This window comes from Oncorhynchus nerka, linkage group LG14 (genome assembly GCF_034236695.1).
Source record: "Oncorhynchus nerka isolate Pitt River linkage group LG14, Oner_Uvic_2.0, whole genome shotgun sequence".
Classification (NCBI taxonomy): domain Eukaryota; kingdom Metazoa; phylum Chordata; class Actinopteri; order Salmoniformes; family Salmonidae; genus Oncorhynchus; species Oncorhynchus nerka.
In genome coordinates this window covers 97,108,089-97,133,211 of record NC_088409.1, presented here as the reverse complement: position 1 = coordinate 97,133,211, position 25,123 = coordinate 97,108,089, and the positions used below count along the sequence as shown (strand labels likewise).

At 44.6% G+C, this 25,123-nt stretch overlaps 1 protein-coding gene across 2 annotated transcripts; it reads right to left on the bottom strand.

Annotated features, from left to right (window-relative positions):
• Positions 1 to 265: 265 nt before the first annotated feature.
• LOC115125326 (aldehyde dehydrogenase, dimeric NADP-preferring-like) lies at positions 266 to 17,787 on the bottom strand. Of its 2 annotated transcripts, none has more exons than XM_029654833.2 (11): positions 17,521 to 17,787; positions 16,351 to 16,529; positions 15,950 to 16,078; positions 15,408 to 15,510; positions 14,679 to 14,764; positions 12,952 to 13,160; positions 11,438 to 11,555; positions 10,952 to 11,093; positions 10,300 to 10,466; positions 9,938 to 10,037; positions 266 to 5,106 (listed from the first exon to the last, which is right to left on the bottom strand). In XM_029654833.2, the coding sequence occupies exons 2-11, from the start codon at positions 16,504 to 16,506 to the stop codon at positions 4,814 to 4,816; spliced, it is 1,503 nt and encodes a 500-aa protein (XP_029510693.1). In that variant the 5' UTR covers positions 16,507 to 16,529; positions 17,521 to 17,787; the 3' UTR covers positions 266 to 4,813. The 2 variants fall into 2 exon arrangements, with proteins under 2 accessions (XP_029510693.1, XP_029510691.1); XM_029654831.2 differs by having other exon boundaries at positions 5,014 to 6,173.
• Positions 17,788 to 25,123: the final 7,336 nt, after the last annotated feature.

The window sequence follows — 25,123 nt, the reverse complement described above, 5'->3', positions numbered from 1 at the left end:
CCCAAAGACACGCTACCCTCCAACTCAGTCCCAAGGACACGCTACCCTCCAACTCAGTCCCAAGGACACGCTACCCTCCAACTCAGTCCCAAGGACACGCTACCCTCCAACTCAGTCCCAAAGACACGCTACCCTCCAACTCAGTCCCAGGGACGCACTACCCTCCAACTCAGTCCCAAGGACACGCTACCCTCCAACTCAGTCCCAAAGACACGCTACCCTCCAACTCAGTCCCAGGGACGCACTACCCTCCAACTCAGTCCCAAGGACACGCTACCCTCCAACTCAGTCCCAAAGACACGCTACCCTCCAACTCAGTCCCAGGGACGCACTACCCTCCAACTCAGTCCCAAAGACACGCTACCCTCCAACTCAGTCCCAAAGACACGCTACCCTCCAACTCAGTCCCAAAGACACGCTACCCTTCAACTCAGTCCCAAAGACGCACTACCCTCCAACTCAGTCCCAAAGAAAAGCCTAGCAACGTTGCAGTTCTTGACACAAACCGGTGCGCTTGGCACCTACTACCATTCTCTGCTCAAAGGCACTTAAATCTTTTGTCTTGCCCATTCCGCCCTCTGAATGGCACCCACACACAATCCATGTCTCAATTGTCTCAAAGCTTAAAAATCCTTCTTCAACCAGGTCTCCTCCCCTTCATCTACACTGATTTTAAGTGGATTTAACAGGTGACATCAATAAGGGGTCATAGTTTTCACCTGGATTCACCTGGTCAGTCTGTGTTATGGAAAGAGCAGGTGTTCCTAATGTTTTGTACACTCAGTCTATATCGTATGGTATGTCTGTCCCAAATGGTATCCTATTTTCTGTATATGTAGTGCCAACTACCACCACCATCCACTTTAAAAGGAAAGAGGCAACAACATTTCTCTAACACTGGGGCATATGCGCCAACGTTTTATGTGTGCGGAACATTAAGGCTTTGCTCTAAAAACCTGGTTTTCAATACAGTAGTTCATTGATTAGCCTACTTCATCTTTTTAACTGTAGTTAAATGAGAGAACTTCATGAATAGTATTATATAATGTCGTAAAAAAAAATGTCAAACATTAATTTGATACAAATTCATTCAACAGAAGTCATTTAAAAAATGAAGACATGGAAGGTACAGACTAAAGAAACTCACATAATACCTTGACAATAATGCATTGGTGTCTCTACTCTTTCCCAAAATTACCAGTTTTTCCTGAGAAAGGTAGGAATATTTCCGGTAGGAAGATTCCCGGAATCATAATGGAAGAAGCAAGAAATCAGAAATCCTCCAGTAGGGATTTCAGGAAGGGAATTTGGGGGGAAAGTTACCAGAATGTGCAACCCTAAAGTGTTCAGACCCCTTCACTTTTCCCACATTTTAATACGATACAGCCTGGTTCTAAAATGGAATTAAATCATCCCCCCCCCTCATCAATCTACACACAATAGCCCATAATGACAACACGGAAGCAGGTTTTTACACATTTTTTGCAAATGTATTAAAAATAAAACACAGAAATACCATAAGTATTCAGACCCTTTGTTATGAGACTCGAAATGTAGCCGCATCCTGTTTCCATTGATCATCCTTGAGATGTTTCTAGATGTTTCTACATCATCCTTGAGATGTTTCTAGATGTTTCTACATCATCCTTGAGATGTTTCTACATCATCCTTGAGATGTTTCTAGATGTTTCTACATCATCCTTGAGATGTTTCTAGATGTTTCTACATCATCCTTGAGATGTTTCTACATCATCCTTGAGATGTTTCTAGATGTTTCTACATCATCCTTGAGATGTTTCTAGATGTTTCTACATCATCCTTGAGATGTTTCTATATGTTTCTACATCATCCTTGAGATGTTTCTAGATGTTTCTACATCATCCTTGAGATGTTTCTAGATGTTTCTAGATGTTTCTACATCATCCTTGAGATGTTTCTAGATGTTTCTACATCATCCTTGAGATGTTTCTACATGTTTCTACATCATCCTTGAGATGTTTCTACATCATCCTTGAGATGTTTCTAGATGTTTCTACATCATCCTTGAGATGTTTCTAGATGTTTCTAGATGTTTCTACATCATCCTTGAGATGTTTCTAGATGTTTCTACTTGATTGGAGTCCAAATTCAATTGATTGGACATGATTTGGAAAGGCACACACCTGTCTATATAAGGTCCCACAGTTGACAGTGCATGTCAGAGCAAAATCCAAGCTATGAGGTCGAAGGAATTGTGTCGAGGCACAGATCTGGGGAAGGGTACCAAAACATTTCTGCAGCATTGAAGGTCCCCAGGAACACAGTGGCCTCCATTAATCTTAAATGGAAGAAGTTTGGAACCACCAAGACTCTTCCTAGAGCTGGTCGCCAGTCCAAACTGAACAATCGGGGGAGAAGGGCCTTGGTCAGAGGTGACCAAGAACGTGATAGTCAGAGTTCACTCTGACAGCACTCCACCAATCAGGCCTTTATGGTAGAGTGGCCAGATGGAAGCCACTCCTCAGTTAAAGGCACATGACAGCCCGCTTGGAGTTTGTCAAAAGGCACCTAAAGGACACTCAGACCATGAGAAACTAGATTATCTGGTCTGATGAAACCAACATTGAACTCTTTAGCCTGATTTTGGCCTGAATGCCAAGCGTCACAGGAGGAAACCTGGCACAATACTGTAGTGGCAAATCAGTTCAAATACGACACGACCAGGAACTTTGTGAAAATCAATATAGACTTTTAATACACCCGTATCATAAGCCGGAGTGATCCGCGGAACACACCCCTTTTCCAGAGCCCTGGCTCCGGTATTTATCCACATATTGCATATGAGCCCATCCCATATGTAAATTACGTTTCATTCCAATCTGTGCGCCCTGCTTGTTCAGCTCAATAACGCCCACATCTGCTTCCAGTCAGATTATATGATGTCAAGACCTTTCCTTTGACCTAAAGATAATATACATCCTCCCTTCCTGTGGCCTGTGCTCAGACCCTGTAATTAACTCTGTGTCCCTATTGTATGTGTCTTTCATCTCATTTAGCTTTAGGGTTCCCATTTGTTCTGGTCACCTTCTTTTCATATGGTTGTCTAAGATCAAACAGACTTGTGTTTCCCCTGTGATGTGACTGATGCCTGCAATCCATCAGTTACAGTCATTTGGCTGACCCCGTCCTTAGGCAACCTCTTTGATCCTTGAATGTCCAGCTAGCCTAAGCGTCTATGTGTCTGCATTTTTAGTGTCCCCTATAACCTTTAACTTCTTCCTGCCCTATACAATAGAAAATGCATTTTACCAGAACATGGAATGCACCCATAAGTGTACCTTTTCTCTTTTGTTATCAAATCATGTATATAATTCTCCCACAATACCTACGATGAAGCATGGTGGTGGCGGCATCATGCTGTGGGGGTGTTTTTCAGCAGCAGGGACTGAGAGATTGAGGGAAAACTGAATGGAGAGCAAAGCACAGAGAGATCCTTGATGAAAACCTGCTCCAGAGCACTCAGGACCTCAGACTGGGGTGAAGGTTCACCGTCCAACAAGACAACGACCCTAAGCACACAGCCAAGAGAATGCAGGAGTAGCTTCAGGACAAGTCGCTGAATGTCCTTGAGTGGCCCAGCCAGAACCCGGACTTGAACATCTCTGGAGAGACCTGAAAATAGCTGTGCAGCGACGCTCCCCATCCAACCTGACAGAGATTGAGAGGATCTGCAGAGAAGAATGGGAGAAACTCCCCAAATACAGGTGTAGCTTGTAGCGTCATACCCAAGAAGACTTGAGGCTGTAATCGCTGCCAAAGGTGCTTCAACAAAATACTGAGTAAAGGTTCGAAATACTTCTGTAAATGTGATATTTCAGTTGTTTTTTTATACATTTGTAACAAATTAAAAACCTGTTTTTGCTTTGTCATTATGGGGTATTATGTGTAGATTGATGAGGGAAAATGTAATACATTTTAGAATAAGGCTGTAACGTAACAAAATGTGGAAAAAGTTAAGGAGTCTGAAACATTCTGAATGCACTGTATGTCTACTGTCTACACAACAACTTCAGGAGGGTGATGGAGAGATATAGGAGAGAGAACAGAGAGAACGGAGAGAGGAGAGAGAGAGGGGAGTGAGGGGAGAGAGAGAGAAAATGGAGAGAAGGAGAGAGGACAGAGAAAAGGAGAGAGGGGACAGGGGGGAGCGATAGATGAGAGAGAACGGAGAGGAGAGAGAGGACAGAGGAGAGGAGAGAGGAAAGAGGAGAGGAGAGAGGGGAGAGATATAGGAGAGAGGAGAGAGAGGGGAGAGAAGGAGAGAGGACAGAGAGGACAGAGAGGAAAGAGGAGAGGAGAGAGACCTGAGAGAAGGAGAGAGAGGACAGAGGAGAGGAGAGAGAACAGAGAGGAGAGAGAGGACAGAGAGAAGGAGAGAGAGGACAGAGAGGACAGAGAGAAGGAGAAAGAGGGGAGAGAGGAGAGAGAGAGAACAGAGAAAAGGAGAGAGAGAACAGAGAGAAGGAGAGAGAGAGAGAACGAGAGAGAGGACAGAGAGAGAGAGAGAACAGAGAGAAGGAGAGAGAGGGGAGAGATAGGATGCAACAATAATCACATAATGACTTGACATTAATGTGTTAATACCACAGTCCATGGTGTCTCTACTCTTTCCCAAAATTACCAGGTTTTCCTGAGAAAGGTAGGAAGATTCCCGGAATCATAAGGGAAGAAGCAGGAAATCCGAAATCCTCCAGTAGGGATTTCTGGAATACCGGTAGATTTTGGGGAAGTTACCAAAATGTGCAACCTTAACTTCACTGTGTCTATCCATCAATCACAAACAGGTGCAGCTGACACCGGCCGCTAGTATTAGAATCACAGTCAGGGCGACCAGGAGTCCCAGAGCCACAATGGACGCCGTGACGGCCCAGATGTAGGTGCCCTTGGAAAAGTCGACCAGTGGAGTCCTCATGGCCAGCCTGACCCTGCGAACCTTCTGGTGGTTCTGGGGTGGATACCGCACCATGTGGACCTCCTCCATGCCCAGGGACTTGACCAGACACGCCCGATGATGGCTGAACTGGTCAAAGGTGTGCTTCCCATGATACCTTCCTGTTCCACTCTGACCTATGGAATAGGGTTAGAGATGTTAGACGTTATGATGTTCAAGTTTCCCAGGTTTACCGGAAATCCCTGTTGGAAGATTCCCGGAATCAGGACGGACTAAAAATCTTCCAACCAGGAATTCGGGCAAACCTGGAACATTTGGTAAAGTTGCTGGAATTTTTCAACCATGGTCCAAATTCAAGGATTCCCTATGTTGGCTACTGTATACGGCTTTCCATTCCAGCAAACCTTTTCTATTATTGTTAGCATATATGTGAAAGCAGTCAGGTGGCTCTCTGATTCAGAGGGGTTAAATGCGGAAGACACATTTTGGTTGATTCAGTTGTGCAACTGACTAGGCATCTCCAATAAAAGACAGGTCAAATTTTTCAGTTCTTTGACAATCTTTAAACAAACAAAGATAAATCATAGATTGGCTGTTAGATTTGAATGAAATTATAGATTAAAACGGAAGAGATCAGAAAAAAACACATCTAGCAAGCAAACAACAGCCCGCTATGGGCAAAATCAGTGGCTCGTCGTCATTACAGAGGATCGGTGATGGCAAGCTGACACCGCTAACAACAGTCAGGAGGGGCTAACACCACCAGGGTTGTGAGTTTAGTTACAGTGTCGGACACACGAAGACATTAGACATTATTCTAAAGCCAGGGGAACCAGGCACAGGGACATGTCTTTCGTTGAATGTACATCGGCCAATACAGGTAAAGACTAGCTAGCGCCAGATTTGCCAAAGTCTCCAACAGGTGCAGACTAGCGCCAGATTTGCCAAAGTCTCCAACAGGTGCAGTTCAAGCCACCAGCAATTAGCAGGATGGCAGTCAAGGTGACAAAGAGACCGAAAGCAAAGATGGTGGCCGTCACGGCCCAGATGTAGGTTTTCCTAGAGAAGTCGACCAGTGGGGTCCTCATGGCCAGCCTGACCCTGCGAGCCTTCTGGCGGTTCTGGGGTGGGTACCGCACCATGTTGACCTCCTCCATGCCCAGGGACTTGACCAGACACGCCCGATGATGGCTGAATTGGTCAAAGGTGTGCTTCCCATGATACCTTCCTGTTCCACTCTGACCTGTGGGGTTCAGAGGTCACAGGGCTAGGGTCAGATGAGGGGTCAAAGGGTCATGGGACTTGTTAAGGATTAGATGTTAGCTGCATGACGCACTAGCAGCACTTCTCCAACAGTCCCAAGGAAGCACTACCCTCCAACTCAGTCCCAAGGAAGCACTACCCTCCAACTCAGTCCCAAGGAAGCACTACCCTCTAACTCAGTCCCAAGGACACGCTACCCTCCAACTCAGTCGCAAGGACGAATTAACCTCCAACTCAATCCCAAGGACACGCTACCCTCCAACTCAGTCCCAAGGACACGCTACCCTCCAACTCAGTCCCAGGGACGCGCTACCCTCCAACTCAGTCCCAAGGACGCGCTACCCTCCAACTCAGTCGCAAGGACGAATTAACCTCCAACTCAGTCCCAAAGGTGTGCTACCCTTCGACTCAGTCCCAAGGACACGCTACCCTTCAACTCAGTCCCAAGGACACGCTACCCTCCAACTCAGTCCCAAGGACACGCTACCCTCCAACTCAGTCGCAAGGACGAATTAACCTCCAACTCAGTCCCAAAGGTGTGCTACCCTTCGACTCAGTCCCAAGGACACGCTACCCTCCAACTCAGTCCCAAGGACACACTACCCTCCAACTCAGTCCCAAGGACACGCTACCCTCCAACTCAGTCGCAAGGACGAATTAACCTCCAACTCAGTCCCAAAGGTGTGCTACCCTCCAACTCAGTCCCAAGGACGAGCTACCCTCCAACTCAGTCACAAGGACGAATTAACCTCCAACTCAGTCGCAAGGACGAATTAACCTCCAACTCAGTCCCAGGGACGCGCTACCCTCCGACTCAGTCCCAGGGACGCGCTACCCTCCGACTCAGTCCCAGGGACGCGCTACCCTCCGACTCAGTCCCAGGGACGCGCTACCCTCCGACTCAGTCGCAAGGACGAATTAACCTCCGACTCAGTCCCAAAGGTGTGCTACCCTCCAACTCAGTCCCAAGGACGAGCTACCCTCCAACTCAGTCGCAAGGACGAATTAACCTCCAACTCAGTCCCAAAGGTGTGCTACCCTCCAACTCAGTCCCAAGGACGAGCTACCCTCCAACTCAGTCGCAAGGACGAATTAACCTCCAACTCAGTCGCAAGGACGAATTAACCTCCAACTCAGTCCCAAAGGTGTGCTACCCTCCGACTCAGTCGCATGGACGAATTAACCTCCGACTCAGTCCCAGGGACGCGCTACCCTCCGACTCAGTCCCAGGGACGCGCTACCCTCCGACTCAGTCCCAGGGATGCGCTACCCTCCGACTCAGTCCCAGGGACGCGCTACCCTCCGACTCAGTCCCAGGGACGCGCTACCCTCCGACTCAGTCCCAGGGACGCGCTACCCTCCGACTCAGTCCCAGGGACGCGCTACCCTCCGACTCAGTCGCAAGGACGAATTAACCTCCGACTCAGTCCCAAAGGTGTGCTACCCTCCGACTCAGTCCCAAAGGTGTGCTACCCTCCGACTCAGTCCCAAAGGTGTGCTACCCTCCGACTCAGTCCCAGGGACGCGCTACCCTCCGACTCAGTCCCAGGGACGCGCTACCCTCCGACTCAGTCCCAGGGACGCGCTACCCTCCGACTCAGTCCCAGGGACGCGCTACCCTCCGACTCAGTCCCAGGGACGCGCTACCCTCCGACTCAGTCCCAGGGACGCGCTACCCTCCGACTCAGTCCCAGGGACGCGCTACCCTCCGACTCAGTCCCAAGGACGCTCTACCCTCCGACTCAGTCCCAAGGACGCTCTACCCTCCGACTCAGTCCCAAGGACGCGCTACCCTCCGACTCAGTCCCAGGGACATGCTACCAACTCAGTCCCTGGGTTGAGAAGGTTCCACCTTCAGATGTTCTACAGGTAATGAAATGCATTGGTTCTCTCTCTTATCCTGTATCCAGTCCATGGAGGAAGGTTGTATGATCAATTCTCATTTCCTAGAATTCTTGGCCTCTGGCCTAGTGAGTGTCTCGTTGTTCATGCTTTGTCCTATAAGTTAACTTTAGGATCTATGTGGTTGGAATAATGCCTTTGTAATGCTTGTTAATGTTTGTAACGTAAGCTTCATGCCTGGTATGTTAATCCATTCATTGTTCAATGTTAATTAACCATCTGCCTTTGATATAGACAATTCTTGTTAGTCAACGTCAACTCATTGTCTTAATGCTTGCTTGTATATTTTAATTATCTTTATAGAGTCATATAAACATTTTAATAGGTTAATTGCTTAGTCTTTGTTACGGGTTTTATGTGACGTACATCTGTATATACTGTATATACACATATTACTGCTCACTACAGTCAGAGGGTGAATTTAGACACAGTCTATCTGTCTACTGCAGGCAAGCCACCATTGGACTGTCGTAGGCATGACTACTTTAGTGGCTATGTGTGGTCGGGCCGGCAGTGGCATGCCATCATATCAGCTGCCGTCAGTTAACCAAAATCGTCCCAATACCGGCTAGTGTGCCGACCACCAGTATATTCACCAGAGGTCCGGCTAGCGTGCCAACCAACAGTATATTCACCAGAGGTCCGGCTAGCGTGCCAACCAACAGTATATTCACCAGAGGTCCGGCTAGCGTGCCAACCAACAGTATATTCACCAGAGGTCCGGCTAGCGTGCCAACCAACAGTATATTCACCAGAGGTCCGGCTAGTGTGCCAGCCAACAGTATATTCACCAGAGGTCTGGCTAGCGTGCCAGCCAACAGTATATTCACCAGAGGTCCGGCTAGCGTACCAACCAACAGTATATTCACCAGAGGTCCGGCTAGCGTGCCAACCAACAGTATATTCACCAGAGGTCCGGCTAGTGTGCCAACCAACAGTATATTCACCAGAGGTCCGGAAAGGCCGTATCCTAAAGCCTAACAGTATATTCACCAGAGGTCCGGCTAGTGTGCCAACCAACAGTATATTCACCAGAGGTCCGGCTAGGCCGTATCCTAAAGCCTAACAGTATATTCACCAGAGGTCCGGCTAGTGTGCCAACCAACAGTATATTCACCAGAGGTCCGGCTAGCGTGCCAACCAACAGTATATTCACCAGAGGTCCGGCTAGCGTGCCAACCAACAGTATATTCACCAGAGGTCCAGCTAGTGTGCCAACCAACAGTATATTCACCAGAGGTCCAGCTAGTGTGCCAACCAACAGTATATTCACCAGAGGTCCGGCTAGCGTGCCGACCACCAGTATATTCACCAGAGGGTCCGGCTAGCGTGCCAACCAACAGTATATTCACCAGAGGTCCAGCTAGTGTGCCAACCAACAGTATATTCACCAGAGGTCCGGCTAGGCCGTATCCTAAAGACTAACAGTATATTCACCAGAGGTCCAGCTAGTGTGCCAACCAACAGTATATTCACCAGAGGTCCGGCTAGGCCGTATCCTAAAGCCTAACAGTATATTCACCAGACGGTCCGGCTAGCGTGCCAACCAACAGTATATTCACCAGAGGTCCAGCTAGCGTGCCAACCAACAGTATATTCACCAGAGGTCCGGCTAGGACGTATCCTAAAGCCTAACAGTATATTCACCAGAGGTCCGGCTAGGCCGTATCCTAAAGCCTAACAGTATATTCACCAGAGGTCCAGCTAGCGTGCCAACCAACAGTATATTCACCAGAGGTCCAGCTAGGCCGTATCCTAAAGCCTAACAGTATATTCACCAGAGGTCCAGCTAGGCCGTATCCTAAAGCCGTATCCTAAAGTATTATAAGACAGTTTTCTTACCTACACCCCCAAAGGGCAGAGAGTTGAGGGTGTAGTGCATAATAACGTCGTTGACTGTCACCCCGCCACTGGTAGTCTCAGCCAGCATTCGCTTTATCACCTTATGGATAGAGACAGAGAGAGGGATGTCTTTTATCAGCCCCATCATATGTAAATACATACTGTACATACCCCAAAATAAGGACAATTGTTGTTGCCACAGTAACAGATGACCTCCTTACAGTATATAAACGACATTTCAGCAGGAGCTCAACTAAAAGTGACCCATGCCCAATCTGGTGTAATCTCCACCGTGTCCTCCTGTTTTGGGGAGATTTCAGCCCTACTCCATAGCTTGCTCACTAGCTCCCTCCAGACCTTACCTTCTTGTTGGAGGAGAAGAGGTAGAGCGCCAGGGGCTTCTCTCTCTCGTTGATGAAGTGGATGGCGTCATCTATGTCGCTGACGGTCACTATGGGCAACAGGGGCCCGAAGATCTCCTCCTGCATCAGCCTAGCCTGGGGGGGCACGTCCTTCACCACCGTGGGGGCTGAGGGGTCAGGGGTCAACGTTTTTTGACAGACCAAGCATAGTTGTCAAGTGTTTCAGAAAGAATCCCGGCTGGAGGATTCTCAATTAGTACATTCTTAGTTTGAGGATTCCCAGTTAGAGCAATCCCAGTTGGGAGATTCCTGGAATCAAGAGAGCCAAAGCCGGGAGGGAATCCTCCAACTGAGCCACACTTGGTCCCATGCAACGGCAGGGTTGTGGGTTTGATTCTCACGGGGGGACCAGTACAAATTAAATTGTATGCACTCACTACTCTGGATAAGAGCGTCTGCTAAATGACAAAAAATGTTTTTTGTTTTTAAATGTAATTCTCCAATTTGAGATTTCTGAAAAACCTTGTAACTTTGGGAAAGGTACTGGGAATGTTGCAACCCAAGGGGAAATACAGTAATATTAAAACCCAAGTCTGCCCAACTACTAACTAATGTGTCACCAAATATCTGTGAGCCCAATGAGACTGCGTACCAATGTAGCGCTGTGATGAGTCACTCTGCCCCCCTACTGTTGCCGTGTAGCCCTCCAGTAGAGTCATCAAGCGGTTGAAGTGGCGCTGGTTGATGATGCGGCCGTAGTCAGGGGAGGATTTGGGGTCAGGCCCATAAAACTCCTAGGATTAAGGAAAACAACGTGTGGATTAGATGCTAGCTAGAGAGTAAGGGTTTGCTACCTACAGTCAATCAGGGCCGGGGTCAATTCTGGAAGGGAATTGAAATCAGATTCATGAATTGGGAAGATTCTCATAGAAAACTATGGACTTTACCCCCCTAAAAGTGTTTCATTTATGAATCTAATCATTTCATTTCACTTCCCGAATTGACTGAATTGAACATCTGAATTGATACCATACTGTGTACATTAATATACAATGTAATACGGTAGTAATCCATTGACAGAGCTATCGTAGCATCCTTGCTAGCTAGCTACAGTAGAGATAGAGAGGACGTAAGAGACCAGTAGTGTCTGCCGGATGCCCTCCACCACTCTGTTCTGGATGCTGGGTTCACACAGGATGTAGTCTGGGGCGATGCACGTCTGACCACAGTTCACAAACTTCCCCCACGTGATACGCCTGCGGGGGATGAACAAAACCAACATGAAGAGAAAAATGACATAATAAATATACCACAGACATCAAATCAATATGCATCTTTCACAAACACCTTGAACATTTTTCAGTTTCAAGCATTCTGATGATTTGTAAAAAGGAGCTAAGCATGCCGTTGTCTCGTTACATATAACGACCCTTTAGGGTTAAACAATTCTGGGGGAAAAATCCCCAAATCCCCTGGTTTTTCAGAAATCCTGGGTGGAGGGTTATATATTTCCTGCTTTTTCCCTTCTAACTCCGGGAATCTCTCGAAAGGGATTTCTGGAAAACCTTGGAGTTTTGGGAACGTTTTTTCAATTTTGCAACCCTATGACCCTTAAATCCTGCTCCTCACATCTTTCTCAACTTTCTACATCACCAACTGCCAAAGCATTAGCCACAATGCTAAGCTAATACACGTCAGCTGAAACCGCTTTGCTAGTCAAAACTCCCTATCAAAGATGCTAACTAGTACAAAACTTCCTATCAAAGATGCTAACTAGTACAAAACTCCCTATCAAAGATGCTAACTAGTACAAAACTCCCTATCGAAGAAGCTAACTAGTACAAAACTCCCTATCGAAGAAGCTAACTAGTACAAAACTCCCTATCGAAGAAGCTAACTAGTACAAAACTCCCTATCGAAGAAGCTAACTAGTACAAAACTCCCTATCGAAGAAGCTAACTAGTACAAAACTCCCTATCGAAGAAGCTAACTAGTACAAAACTCCCTATCGAAGAAGCTAACTAGTACAAAACTCCCTATCGAAGAAGCTAACTAGTACAAAACTCCCTATCGAAGAAGCTAACTAGTACAAAACTCCCTATCGAAGAAGCTAACTTGTACAAAACTCCCTATCGAAGAAGCTAACTAGTACAAAACTCCCTATCGAAGAAGCTAACTAGTACAAAACTCCCTATCGAAGAAGCTAACTAGTACAAAACTCCCTATCGAAGATGCTAACTAGTACAAAACTCCCTATCGAAGATGCTAACTAGTACAAAACTCCCTATCAAAGATGCTATCTAGTACAAAACTCCCTATCAAAGATGCTATCTAGTACAAAACTCCCTATCAAAGATGCTATCTAGTACAAAACTCCCTATCAAAGATGCTATCTAGTACAAAACTCCCTATCAAAGATGCTAACTGTTAAAGCTAGCTCACTATGTCATCTCCAGCTGATATCAACAGGTGGTGGGGCTGTTACCTTGACCAACAATATGGCTGTTATATTACTGACACCATGTATTACAGAACACATGTATTACAGACCACAGGTATTACAGACCACAGGTATTACAGAACACATGTATTACAGACCACAGGTATTACAGACCAAATGTAATTACTATGAACTGCATTGAGGTTTCTGACCGGCATGCGACTCTGAGGTCGACGTCCTTATCGATATAACAGGGGCTCTTCCCCCCTAGCTCCAGGGTCACGGGGGTGAGGTGTCGGGCTGCTGCCTCCATCACCAGTTTACCCACAGTGCTGTTCCCTGTGTAGAAGACGTGGTCGAAACGCTGACGCAGCAACTCCTGAGTCTCTGACACGCCCCCACACACTACAGGGTACAGCTCCTGGAAAGACCCCAACATTAATTAACAGGACAGTTCATCCCAGAACCAAAGCTGCTTAGATGCGTGCTAAGATGCTTGCAAATTAAGAATGCTGTGTACTATCCCTTTAAGCATGCTGTGTACTGTCCCTTTAAACGTGCTGTGTACTACCCTGTTAAGCGTGCTGTGAACTATCCCTTTAAGCATGCTGTGTACTATCCCTTTAAGCGTGCTGTGAACTATCCCTTTAAGCGTGCTGTGTACTATCCCTTTAAGCGTGCTGTGAACTATCCCTTTAAGCGTGCTGTGAACTATCCCTTTAAGCGTGCTGTGAACTATCCCTTTAAACGTGCTGTGAACTATCCCTTTAAGCGTGCTGTGAACTATCCCTTTAAGCGTGCTGTGAACTATCCCTTTAAGCGTGCTGTGTACTATCCCTTTAAGCGTGCTGTGAACTATCCCTTTAAGCGTGCTGTGAACTATCCCTTTAAGCGTGCTGTGAACTAGCCCTTTAAGCGTGCTGTGAACTATCCCTTTAAACGTGCTGTGAACTATCCCTTTAAGCGTGCTGTGAACTATCCCTTTAAGCGTGCTGTGAACTATCCCTTTAAACGTGCTGTGAACTATCCCTTTAAGCGTGCTGTGAACTATCCCTTTAAACGTGCTGTGAACTATCCCTTTAAACGTGCTGTGTACTATCCCTTTAAGCGTGCTGTGAACTATCCCTTTAAGCGTGCTGTGAACTGTCCCTTTAAGCGTGCTGTGTACTGTCCCTTTAAGCGTGCTGTGTACTGTCCCTTTAAGCGTGCTGTGTACTACCCCTTTAAACGTGCTGTGAACTATCCCTTTAAGCGTGCTGTGAACTATCCCTTTAAACACGCTTTGAACTATCCCTTTAAGCGTGCTGTGAACTATCCCTTTAAGCGTGCTGTGAACTATCCCTTTAAGCGTGCTGTGAACCATCCCTTTAAGCGTGCTGTGAACTATCCCTTTAAACGTGCTGTGAACTATCCCTTTAAACGTGCTGTGAACTATCCCTTTAAGCGTGCTGTGTACAACCCTGTTAAGCGTGGGGTGTACTATCCCTTTAAGCTTCTAGTGTACAACCCTGTTAAGCGGGGATGTAGCCAGTATGTGTGTATGACATCACAGCAACAGAGGACTTGTCTATACTACACGCAGTAATAAGGTCATGCTTTAATATTGGAGCTAAATCACTGACTATTGGCTCACAGTCACAGGACTAAAACAGTTCAGCTCAGATTGCTCTCATAAACTGAGTGTACAAAACATTAAGAACACCTTCCGAATATTGAAAGAGCAGGTGTTCCTAATGTTTTGTACACTCATATATATATATATATATATATGGGTGGTGTACCAAATGGCACCCTATTCCCTATATAGTGCACTACTGTTGACCAGGGCCCATAGGGTTCTTGTCTAAAGTAGTGCACTATATAGGGAATGGGGTGCCATTTGAGGGACGGTGACATACAGTATTCTCATACAGCAGACAAGGGGGAATAGAATAGGGACCTGGTCCAGATATCGTGGGAGCAGAGCTTTGAGGAGACTAGCTGAGTATACACTCAGCTCAGACGGCTTCACCACAGCTGCATTGCCTGCAGAGAGAGATAGGGAGAGAGGGAGAGAGTAAGAGAGAGAGAGAGAGAGAGAGAGACAGAGACAGAGAGAGAGAGAGAGACAGAGAGAGAGAGACAGACAGAGAGAGAGAGAGACAGAGACACAGAAAGAGAGAGGGAGGGAGAGAGACAGAGAGAGAGAGAGAGAGAGAGACAGAGAGAGACAGACAGAGAGAGAGGGAGAATGAACAATGTGTGAATGGGATGACATCACTAAGTGTGTGTGTGTGTGTGTGTGTGTGTGTGTGTGTGTGTGTGAATGGATGACATCACTAAGTGTGTGTGTGTGTGTGTGTGTGTGTGTGTGTGTGTGTGTGTGTGTGTGTGTGTGTGTGTGTGTGTGTGTGTGTGTGTGTGTGTGTGTGTGAATGGGATGACATCACTAACAGTGTGTGTGTGTGTGTGTGTGTGTGTGTGTGTGAATGGGATGACATCACTCAGTGGTAGCAGAATGCCAGACATCTAGGGAGATGGATAATGCTGTGTGTACGTGTCAGTGAGGGATGGAGAGACAACACTGAATAAAAGACAACTACAGTGGTGGGAAAGGTAGGAGAGGAGGGGCCAGCTGAAGATTACACAGCTAAGGAGGAATAGGGGGGGGGGGGTTGTTGGGGCGTACCTGCAGCGATAGCCCCGACCAGGGGCTGCAGGGTTAGGGCCCAGGGGTAGTTCCAGGCCCCGATAATGAGGACCACTCCCAGGGGCTCCGGCTGGATGTACGCCTTCAAGTACAGTACATTACATTACAATCAACTTTATTCATCCCTTTTGAGTCCCAAGTAGAACCCTTTTGAGTTCCAAGTAGAACCCTTTTGAGTTCCAAGTAGAACCCTTTTGAGTTCCAAGTAGAACCCTGTTGAGTTCCAAGTAGAACCCTTTTGAGATCCAAGTAGAACCCTGTTGAGTTCCAAGTAGAACCTTTTTGAGTTCCAAGTAGAACCTTTTTGAGTTCCAAGTAGAACCCTTTTGAGTTCCAAGCAGAACCCTGTTGAGTTCCAAGCAGAACCCTGTTGAGTTCCAAGCAGAACCCTCTGTTGAAAGGGTTATTCAAAGGGGACAGCGGCAGAACCATTTTAAGTTCTAGATATAACTTTGATTCTAACAGTGTAGCTAAGTGTAAATGGACTAATGCAGTGCAATGATAAGTCTTCCATGGCGTACCTGGTCTGAGATGGTGAGGAGGTTCCTCTCTACAGGCCGAGGAGCAGCCCACTGGGCCAGCTTCGACACAGCCAGGCTGATCTCATTCTCCAGGCCGATCAACTCAAACAGTGGGGTGTCGTACTGGCTCTGTGGAACGCAAGGTGAGGTTTATTCAGTAAACTTACTGAAAATCTTTGCAAAATTATCTAAATGTATAAATCTGTGTATTTGTGCAGTTATTCCCAACACTATAAACTTTCAAAAGCTGCTGAGGAAGACATAATTCCTAGTTCAGAGGCGTGATAGTTTGTGATATTCTTACAAGGCTCATGTAATTGGCTCTTATCGAAGGTGTCACAATTGACCTCAGACTATCACAGCTCCATGTAATGAACTACTACTGTATGTTTGAAGCGTACCCTGTTGATGTCCTGTTTGAGGGCGGTGGCGATCTCTCCCTGTCTGTCTGTGATCATCCTCTGGAGAGACTTGAGCTGCTGAACTCTGAACTCCAGGGGTCGCGACCTCCCAGCGAGGAAAGCCTCTCTGGCCCTCTGCACCGCCTGCTTCTCCATGGTAACCGGTCACCAGCACACACCTGAACAGTAAACACACAGCCACTGTAAAGTACACACAAAGTACACCTGTTCAGATAGACACAGGTACATTTCACTAGAACACACCTGTAAAGTACACACAAAGTACACCTGTTCAGATAGACACAGGTACATTTCACTAGAACACACCTGTAAAATACACACAAAGTACACCTGTTCAGATAGACACAGGTACATTTCACTAGAACACACCTGTAACGTACACACAAAGTACACCTGTTCAGATAGACACAGGTACATTTCACTAGAACACACCTGTAACGTACACACAAAGTACACCTGTTCAGATAGACACAGGTACATTTCACTAGAACACACCTGTAACGTACAGCAGACAGACACAGGGACTAAAAATATGCATGCACATCCTTATACTTGTATCGTACATGGCTATATACTGTATCTTAACTACATTTCTTATGAAAGGTAATTGTTTTGAATAATTACAGTACATTGGTTTATCATAGATTTGCCTATGAATACTCACGTGAAGAAAGTGCTGAGAATTATCCCAAACCATCAAATAAATGTGCAGTGCTTTTGTGGTCTGCTTAAAATGAACAAATAGGAAGTAGGTCTACTGTATTTTTCTGGAAGAGTATATTATCTAATCAACTTTGAGCTGATATGGAGCGGGACTCAACAGAGGACAAAGCACGAGGACAGAGCACGAAAGTAGAATGCACGGTCTGCAATAGAAGAGTAATAACTACAGGATCAACAGCACTTTGAAAGGACTATTCAGTTGTTTGTTTTCTCTACCGTCAACCTAAATGTGGAATATAAAATATTACTTAAAAATGAGTTTACATATGTTGGTTGTCAAATCTGTTGAAATAATCATGAAATTGTGAATTACGATGCTTTCACCGTACAATAAAGAAGTACTGAACAGTATTTTGTCTGTTGAATAAGCTTAACTACATCATCAAATACATTAAAAACATGTAAAACAACGTTTCCAATACTCACACATGAATAAAATAAGCACGCAGGATTATTGTCTGTTGTCAATCAATTCCATCCATAAATCGGAAAAAACGAAGGACAGAAAATACACTTCTGAAAAGTTCAATCCTGCGGGACAGTGTTTTTTAAAAAAAAACGATATCATAAACTTTACTATTCTGCGCAAACTTCTTGCCTAAAATAAAAAGCCATTCACCGTGTGGAAAAACATGCGCTGCTATCGATGTGTCATTACCAAGGAGGTGAACTACATTATGCCACAGTACCGTACCTTCTGCCCAGGTTCTGCCTCACTGACGTAACCGTGGGATTGACGTTCATTTATTGCTCGAGGCGACTGGTGGTATCCGTTTAGCTGCAGACCGTAGCCGACTCAAATTAGCCGTTTTTTGCATTTTTGCTAATTAATGGAATTATTTGTCTTTATGGAAAACAACCTAAAAATGACTTTTCTTAATGAAGTTAATTAAATATGTTTAAAATATATACGTATATATATATATATATATATTTTTTTTTAAATGTCTCCTAGATTTAGGACAAACAAAACCTTGTTTCTATCATGTATTTTTTGACTGTCCTTGCCATTATGAATGTGTTATTCAATTAGTTTCTATGGGCTTTAGTAGTAAAGACCCAAATCAATATTTAATCAAATCATTTGTCAATATTTTTTTTATATCCAAAGGGGTCATAAAATAAAACAAAAACACATAGTTAAGACCCATAGTACACTATATATACAAAAGTATGTGGACACATTTGAAATGAGTGGATTCCGCTTTTTTTTAGCCACACCCATTGTTGACATGTGTATAAAATCGAGCAAACAGCCATGCAATGTCCATTGACCAAACATTGGCAGTAGAATGGCCTTACTGAAGCGCTCAGTGACTTTTAACGTGACACTGTCATAGGATGCCACCTTTCCAACAAGTCAGTTTGTCAAATTTCTGTCCTGCTAGAGCGGCCCCCGGTCAACTGTAAGTGTTGTTATTGTGAAGTGGAAACTTCTAGGAGCAACAACGGCGCACCCGCGAAGTGGTAGGCCACACAAGCTCACAGAACGGGACAGCCAAGTGCTGAAGTGCATAAACACTGTCTGTCCTCGGTTGCAACACTCCACTACCGAGTTCCAAACTACCTCTGGAAGTAACATCAGCACGGTTGGTTGTGAGCTTCATGAAATGGGTTTCCAAGGCCGAACAGCCCCACGCAAACCTAAGATCATCATGCACAATGCCAAGCGTCGGCTGGAGTGGTGTGAAGCAAGGGAAACGCATTCTCTGGAATGACGAATCACTCTTCATTATCTGGCAGTCCGACGGATGAATGGACAAATCTGGGTTTGGCAGATTTTTTATTTTATTTTTATTTTTTACCTTTATTTAACTAGGCAAGTCAGTTAAGAACAAATTCTTATTTTCAATGACGGCCTAGGAACAGTGGGTTAACTGCCTGTTCAGGGGCAGAACGACAGATTTGTACCTTGTCAGCTCGGGGATTTGAACTTGCAACCTTTCGGTTACTAGTCCAAAGCTCTAACCACAAGGATGGCAGGATGCAATGTGCCCCAATGCATAGTGCCAACTGTAAAGTTTGGTGGAGGAGTATTAATGGTCTAGGGCTGTTTTTCATGGTTCGGGCTAGGCCCTTTAGTTCCAGTGAAGGGAAATCTTAACACTACAACATACAAGGACATTCTAGACGATTCTGTGCTTCCAACTTCGTGGCAACAGTTTGGGGAAGGACCTTTCCTGTTTCAGCATGACAATGCCCCCGTGCGCAAAGCGAGGTCCATACAGAAATTGTTTGTTGAGATCGATGTGGGAAGAACTTGACTGTCCTGCACAGAGCCCTGACCTCAACCCCATCAAACGCCTTTGGGATGAATTGGAACGCCGACCGCCAGCCAGGCCTAATCGCCCAACATCAGTGCCTGACCTCACTAATGCTCTTGTGGCTGAATGGAAGCAAGTCCCCGCAGCAATGTTACAACATCTAGTAGAAAGCCTTCCCAGAAGAGTGGAGGCTGGCTGTTATAGCAGCAATGTTCCAACATCTAGTGGAAAGCCTTCCCAGAAGAGTGGAGGCTGTTATAGCAGCAATGTTCCAACATCTAGTGGAAAGCCTTCCCAGAAGAGTGGAGGATGTTATAGCAGCAATGTTCCAACATCTAGTGAAAAGCCTTCCCAGAAGAGTGGAGGCTGTTATAGCAGCAATGTTCCAACATCTAGTGGAGAGCCTTCCCAGAAGAGTGGAGGCTGTTATAGCAGCAATGTTCCAACATCTAGTGGAGAGCCTTCCCAGAAGAGTGGAGGCTGTTATAGCAGCAATGTTCCAACATCTAGTGGAGAGCCTTCCCAGAAGAGTGGAGGCTGTTATAGCAGCAAATGAGGGGACCAACTCCATATGAATACCCATGATTTTGGAATGAGTTGTTCGACGAGCAGGTGTCCACATACTTTTGGTCATGTAGTGTATAACCATCTCAAAACAATTCCACATGTCAGTTTAGCACCACGAGACGGGACTATCAATCTATATGAATGTGCTTGATAAACATTTTAATTGCGCTTCAACACTTAAACCACAACAACAACCACTAGAAATGTTTGCTGGGACTCTCCACAATACAGATTGAGAAGGAAATGGATTACTGCAGCTAGTTTAGTCATCCATAGAGATCCTATTCAATGATTTGCTTACTCTATTTCCTAATTCTATGGTTTCGTGCATACTGTTGTAGGCTATGATTCACACAGTACATTATGACGCTTGGAATTTGCCTTCCATACTAATCAGAGTACCATTGGACATAATCACTTGTAAAACAATAGGAGGCACATTTTTACATGACAAAACCGTCCTTTAGGAAATACCCAGGAAGAAAACACTGAATACATCATACTCAGTCTGTCACTGAGGTCAGAATACATTTTCAACAATGTAACAGAAATTAAATGCAAATGGCACAATATGAAATAAAAACACCCTGCATTAATCAAGTTTAATGGCATTATAAACATCTTTAAAATCATTGAAGGTTTATAAACATTGTATAAATAAATAAAAGTAACATTTTAATTTAATTTAAAATGAACTATTGCATTTTGGTAAGACTGACACTGAGCCATAACTGTTGCTTCAGTACTACAAGTCTAAATCAGAGTCCAAGATGGTGGAGCCACACGTACACCAGTTTCACCAGGTCAGACTCACAGCAGGAACACCAGTTTCACCATCAGCCTCACAGCAGGAACATCAGTTTCACCGTCAGCCTCACAGCAGGAACACCAGTTTCACCATCAGCCTCACAGCAGGAACACCAGTTTCACCATCAGCCTCACAGCAGGAACACCAGTTTCACCATCAGCCTCACAGCAGGAAAACCAGTTTCACCATCAGCCCCACAGCAGGAACACCAGTTTCACCATCAGCCTCACAGCAGGAACACCAGTTTCACCATCAGCCTCACAGCAGGAACACCAGTTTCACCAGGTCAGCCTCACAGCAGGAACCTCTGCAAGAAACACAAGGCACAAAATGGCTCCCATTATCACCTCTATTCACAAAACAGGACAACAAGTTAATACAAACAGTGACACAGCAAGTCACAGAGATGAGGAGGAGATTCACAATCAGATATACTTTAAAGGGACTGTTCATGTGAGGACAAAGTGTAGAGGTCAACAAACAGAGGTACAAGAAAACAAAGGCCTCATTTAGTGGAGGAGAATGGTGCATGCTGGGTAATTAAAGGGGGGCTGTAGATCATGTAGCTAGTTTTGTGTGGTTAGATTTTTCCTCAACAACACCATACATTGTCTGATGGGTGACAAAGCCATTCTTGTGTTGCAGCAGCGCAAGGGGTTGTGTCCCCAATGCCACACAGTTCCCTATATAGTGCACTACTTTAGACCAGATCTCTATGGGGCCCTGTGGAGAAGAGGGTACCATTTGGGACAAACTTTTAGCCTTTGGAGCTGTGGAACAATGTTCTCATAACGCATCTTGAAATCTCTGAGGAAAAATGTTACTTTTCATGATGGATCGGCGAGAGAAAATAGATGCGTTTCCCCATTTTAGACAAACGAATAGAATAGCTCATTGAATAGCTGAGGTTTCTTTTTTCCCTCAAGATAATAATTGAATCCTATTAACAAAAATCAACTGTTTTCATGTGAAAAGAGTTACTGTTTGACAACATGAACTACGTATGGTAGAAAAACACTGCTGCTACTCTCTGTTTATTATCTATGCATAGTCACTTTAATAACTCTACCTCCATGTACATATTACCTCAATTACCTCGACTAACCTGTACCCCTGTATATAGTCTCATTACTAACCTGTACCCCCTGTATATAGTCTCATTACTAACCTGTACCCCTGTATATAGTCTCATTACTAACCTGTACCCCTGTATATAGCCTCATTACTAACCTGTACCCCCTGTATATAGCCTCATTACTAACCTGTACCCCCTGTATATAGTCTCATTACTAACCTGTACCCCTGTATATAGTCTCATTACTAACCTGTACCCCTGTATATAGCCTCATTACTAACCTGTACCCCCTGTATATAGTCTCATTACTAACCTGTACCCCTGTATATAGTCTCATTACTAACCTGTACCCCTGTATATAGCCTCATTACTAACCTGTACCCCTGTATATAGCCTCATTACTAACCTGTACCCCCTGTATATAGTCTCATTACTAACCTGTACCCCTGTATATAGTCTCATTACTAACCTGTACCCCTGTATATAGTCTCATTACTAACCTGTACCCCTGTATATAGTCTCATTACTAACCTGTACCCCTGTATATAGTCTCATTACTAACCTGTACCCCTGTATATAGTCTCATTACTAACCTGTACCCCCTGTATATAGTCTCATTACTAACCTGTACCCCCTGTATATAGTCTCATTACTAACCTGTACCCCTGTATATAGTCTCATTACTAACCTGTACCCCTGTATATAGTCTCATTACTAACCTGTACCCCTGTATATAGTCTCATTACTAACCTGTACCCCTGTATATAGTCTCATTACTAACCTGTACCCCTGTATATAGTCTCATTACTAACCTGTACCCCTGTATATAGTCTCATTACTAACCTGTACCCCTGTATATAGTCTCATTACTAACCTGTACCACCTGTATATAGTCTCATTACTAACCTGTACCCCCTGTATATAGCCTCATTACTAACCTGTACCCCTGTATATAGTCTCATTACTAACCTGTATATAGCCTCATTACTAACCTGTACCCCTGTATATAGTCTCATTACTAACCTGTACCCCCTGTATATAGCCTCATTACTAACCTGTACCCCCTGTATATAGCCTCATTACTAACCTGTACCCCCTGTATATAGTCTCATTACTAACATGTACCCCTGTATATAGTCTCATTACTAACCTGTATATAGTCTCATTACTAACCTGTACCCCTGTATATAGTCTCATTACTAACCTGGACCCCCTGTATATAGTCTCATTACTAACCTGTACCCCCTGTATACAGCCTCATTACTAACCTGGACCCCCTGTATATAGTCTCATTACTAACCTGTACCCCCTGTATATAGTCTCATTACTAACCTGTACCCCCTGTATATAGTCTCATTACTAACCTGTATATAGTCTCATTACTAACCTGTACCCCTGTATATAGCCTCATTACTAACCTGTACCCCTTGTATATAGTCTCATTACTAACCTGTACCCCTGTATATAGTCTCATTACTAACCTGTACCCCTGTGTATAGCCTCATTACTAACCTGTACCCCTGTATATAGTCTCATTACTAACCTGTACCCCTGTATATAGTCTCATTACTAACCTGTACCCCCTGTATATAGTCTCATTACTAACCTGTACCCCTGTATATAGTCTCATTACTAACCTGTACCCCTGTATATAGTCTCATTACTAACCTGTACCCCTGTATATAGTCTCATTACTAACCTGTACCCCTGTATATAGTCTCATTACTAACCTGTACCCCTGTATATAGTCTCATTACTAACCTGTACCCCTGTATATAGTCTCATTACTAACCTGTACCCCTGTATATAGTCTCATTACTAACCTGTACCCCTGTATATAGTCTCATTACTAACCTGTACCACCTGTATATAGTCTCATTACTAACCTGTACCCCTGTATATAGCCTCATTACTAACCTGTACCCCTGTATATAGTCTCATTACTAACCTGTATATAGCCTCATTACTAACCTGTACCCCTGTATATAGTCTCATTACTAACCTGTACCCCCTGTATATAGCCTCATTACTAACCTGTACCCCCTGTATATAGCCTCATTACTAACCTGTACCCCCTGTATATAGTCTCATTACTAACATGTACCCCTGTATATAGTCTCATTACTAACCTGTATATAGTCTCATTACTAACCTGTACCCCTGTATATAGTCTCATTACTAACCTGGACCCCTGTATATAGTCTCATTACTAACCTGTACCCCTGTATACAGCCTCATTACTAACCTGGACCCCCTGTATATAGTCTCATTACTAACCTGTACCCCTGTATATAGTCTCATTACTAACCTGTACCCCCTGTATATAGTCTCATTACTAACCTGTATATAGTCTCATTACTAACCTGTACCCCTGTATATAGCCTCATTACTAACCTGTACCCCTTGTATATAGTCTCATTACTAACCTGTACCCCTGTATATAGTCTCATTACTAACCTGTACCCCTGTGTATAGCCTCATTACTAACCTGTACCCCTGTATATAGTCTCATTACTAACCTGTACCCCTGTATATAGTCTCATTACTAACCTGTACCCCTGTATATAGTCTCATTACTAACCTGTACCCCCTGTATATAGTCTCATTACTAACCTGTACCCCTGTATATAGTCTCATTACTAACCTGTACCCCTGTATATAGTCTCATTACTAACCTGTACCCCTGTATATAGCCTCATTACTAACCTGTACCCCTGTATATAGTCTCATTACTAACCTGTACCCCTGTATATAGTCTCATTACTAACCTGTACCCCTGTATATAGCCTCATTACTAACCTGTACCCCTGTATATAGTCTCATTACTAACCTGTACCCCTGTATATAGTCTCATTACTTTTTTTTTCTTTTTTCAATTTAAAGTTTTATTAAGTTCTTGTTTTTCAATCAACCAACAAAACACATTCCACATTACTAACCTGTGCCCCTGCACATTGACTCTGTACCGGTACCCCCTGTATATAACCTCACTTGTTATTTTACTGCTGCTCTTTAATTACTTGTTCCTTTGAATTCTTATTCTTATTTATATATTTCAAACTGCGTTGCTGATTAAGGGCTTATAAGTAAGTTGGGGTACCTGTTGTATTCAGCATTTCACAGGGGTACCTGTTGTATTAGGCGCATGTGACTAATAACATTTGATTTGATTTGAAACACTTTATTCAGCCAATAAGCTGCAGTACAGGTCAGTTAGAGACACACAGTAAACTGCTGTTGCTAAGTCCTCAACTGCTCCCTATCGCATATATAGTGCGCACAAGTAGTACACTAAATAGGAAATACCATTTGGGA

Coding starts and splice junctions, on each gene's coding strand:
- LOC115125326 (XM_029654831.2), bottom strand. CDS start 16,506: ATGGAGAAGCAGGCGGTGCAGAGGGCCAGAGAGGCTTTCCTCGCTGGG. Junction 16,079..16,350: donor TCAAACAGGACATCAACAGG/GTACGCTTCAAA, acceptor TGCGTTCCACAG/AGCCAGTACGACACCCCACT. Junction 10,467..10,951: donor CTCATCACAGCGCTACATTG/GTACGCAGTCTC, acceptor CTGACCCCTCAG/CCCCCACGGTGGTGAAGGAC.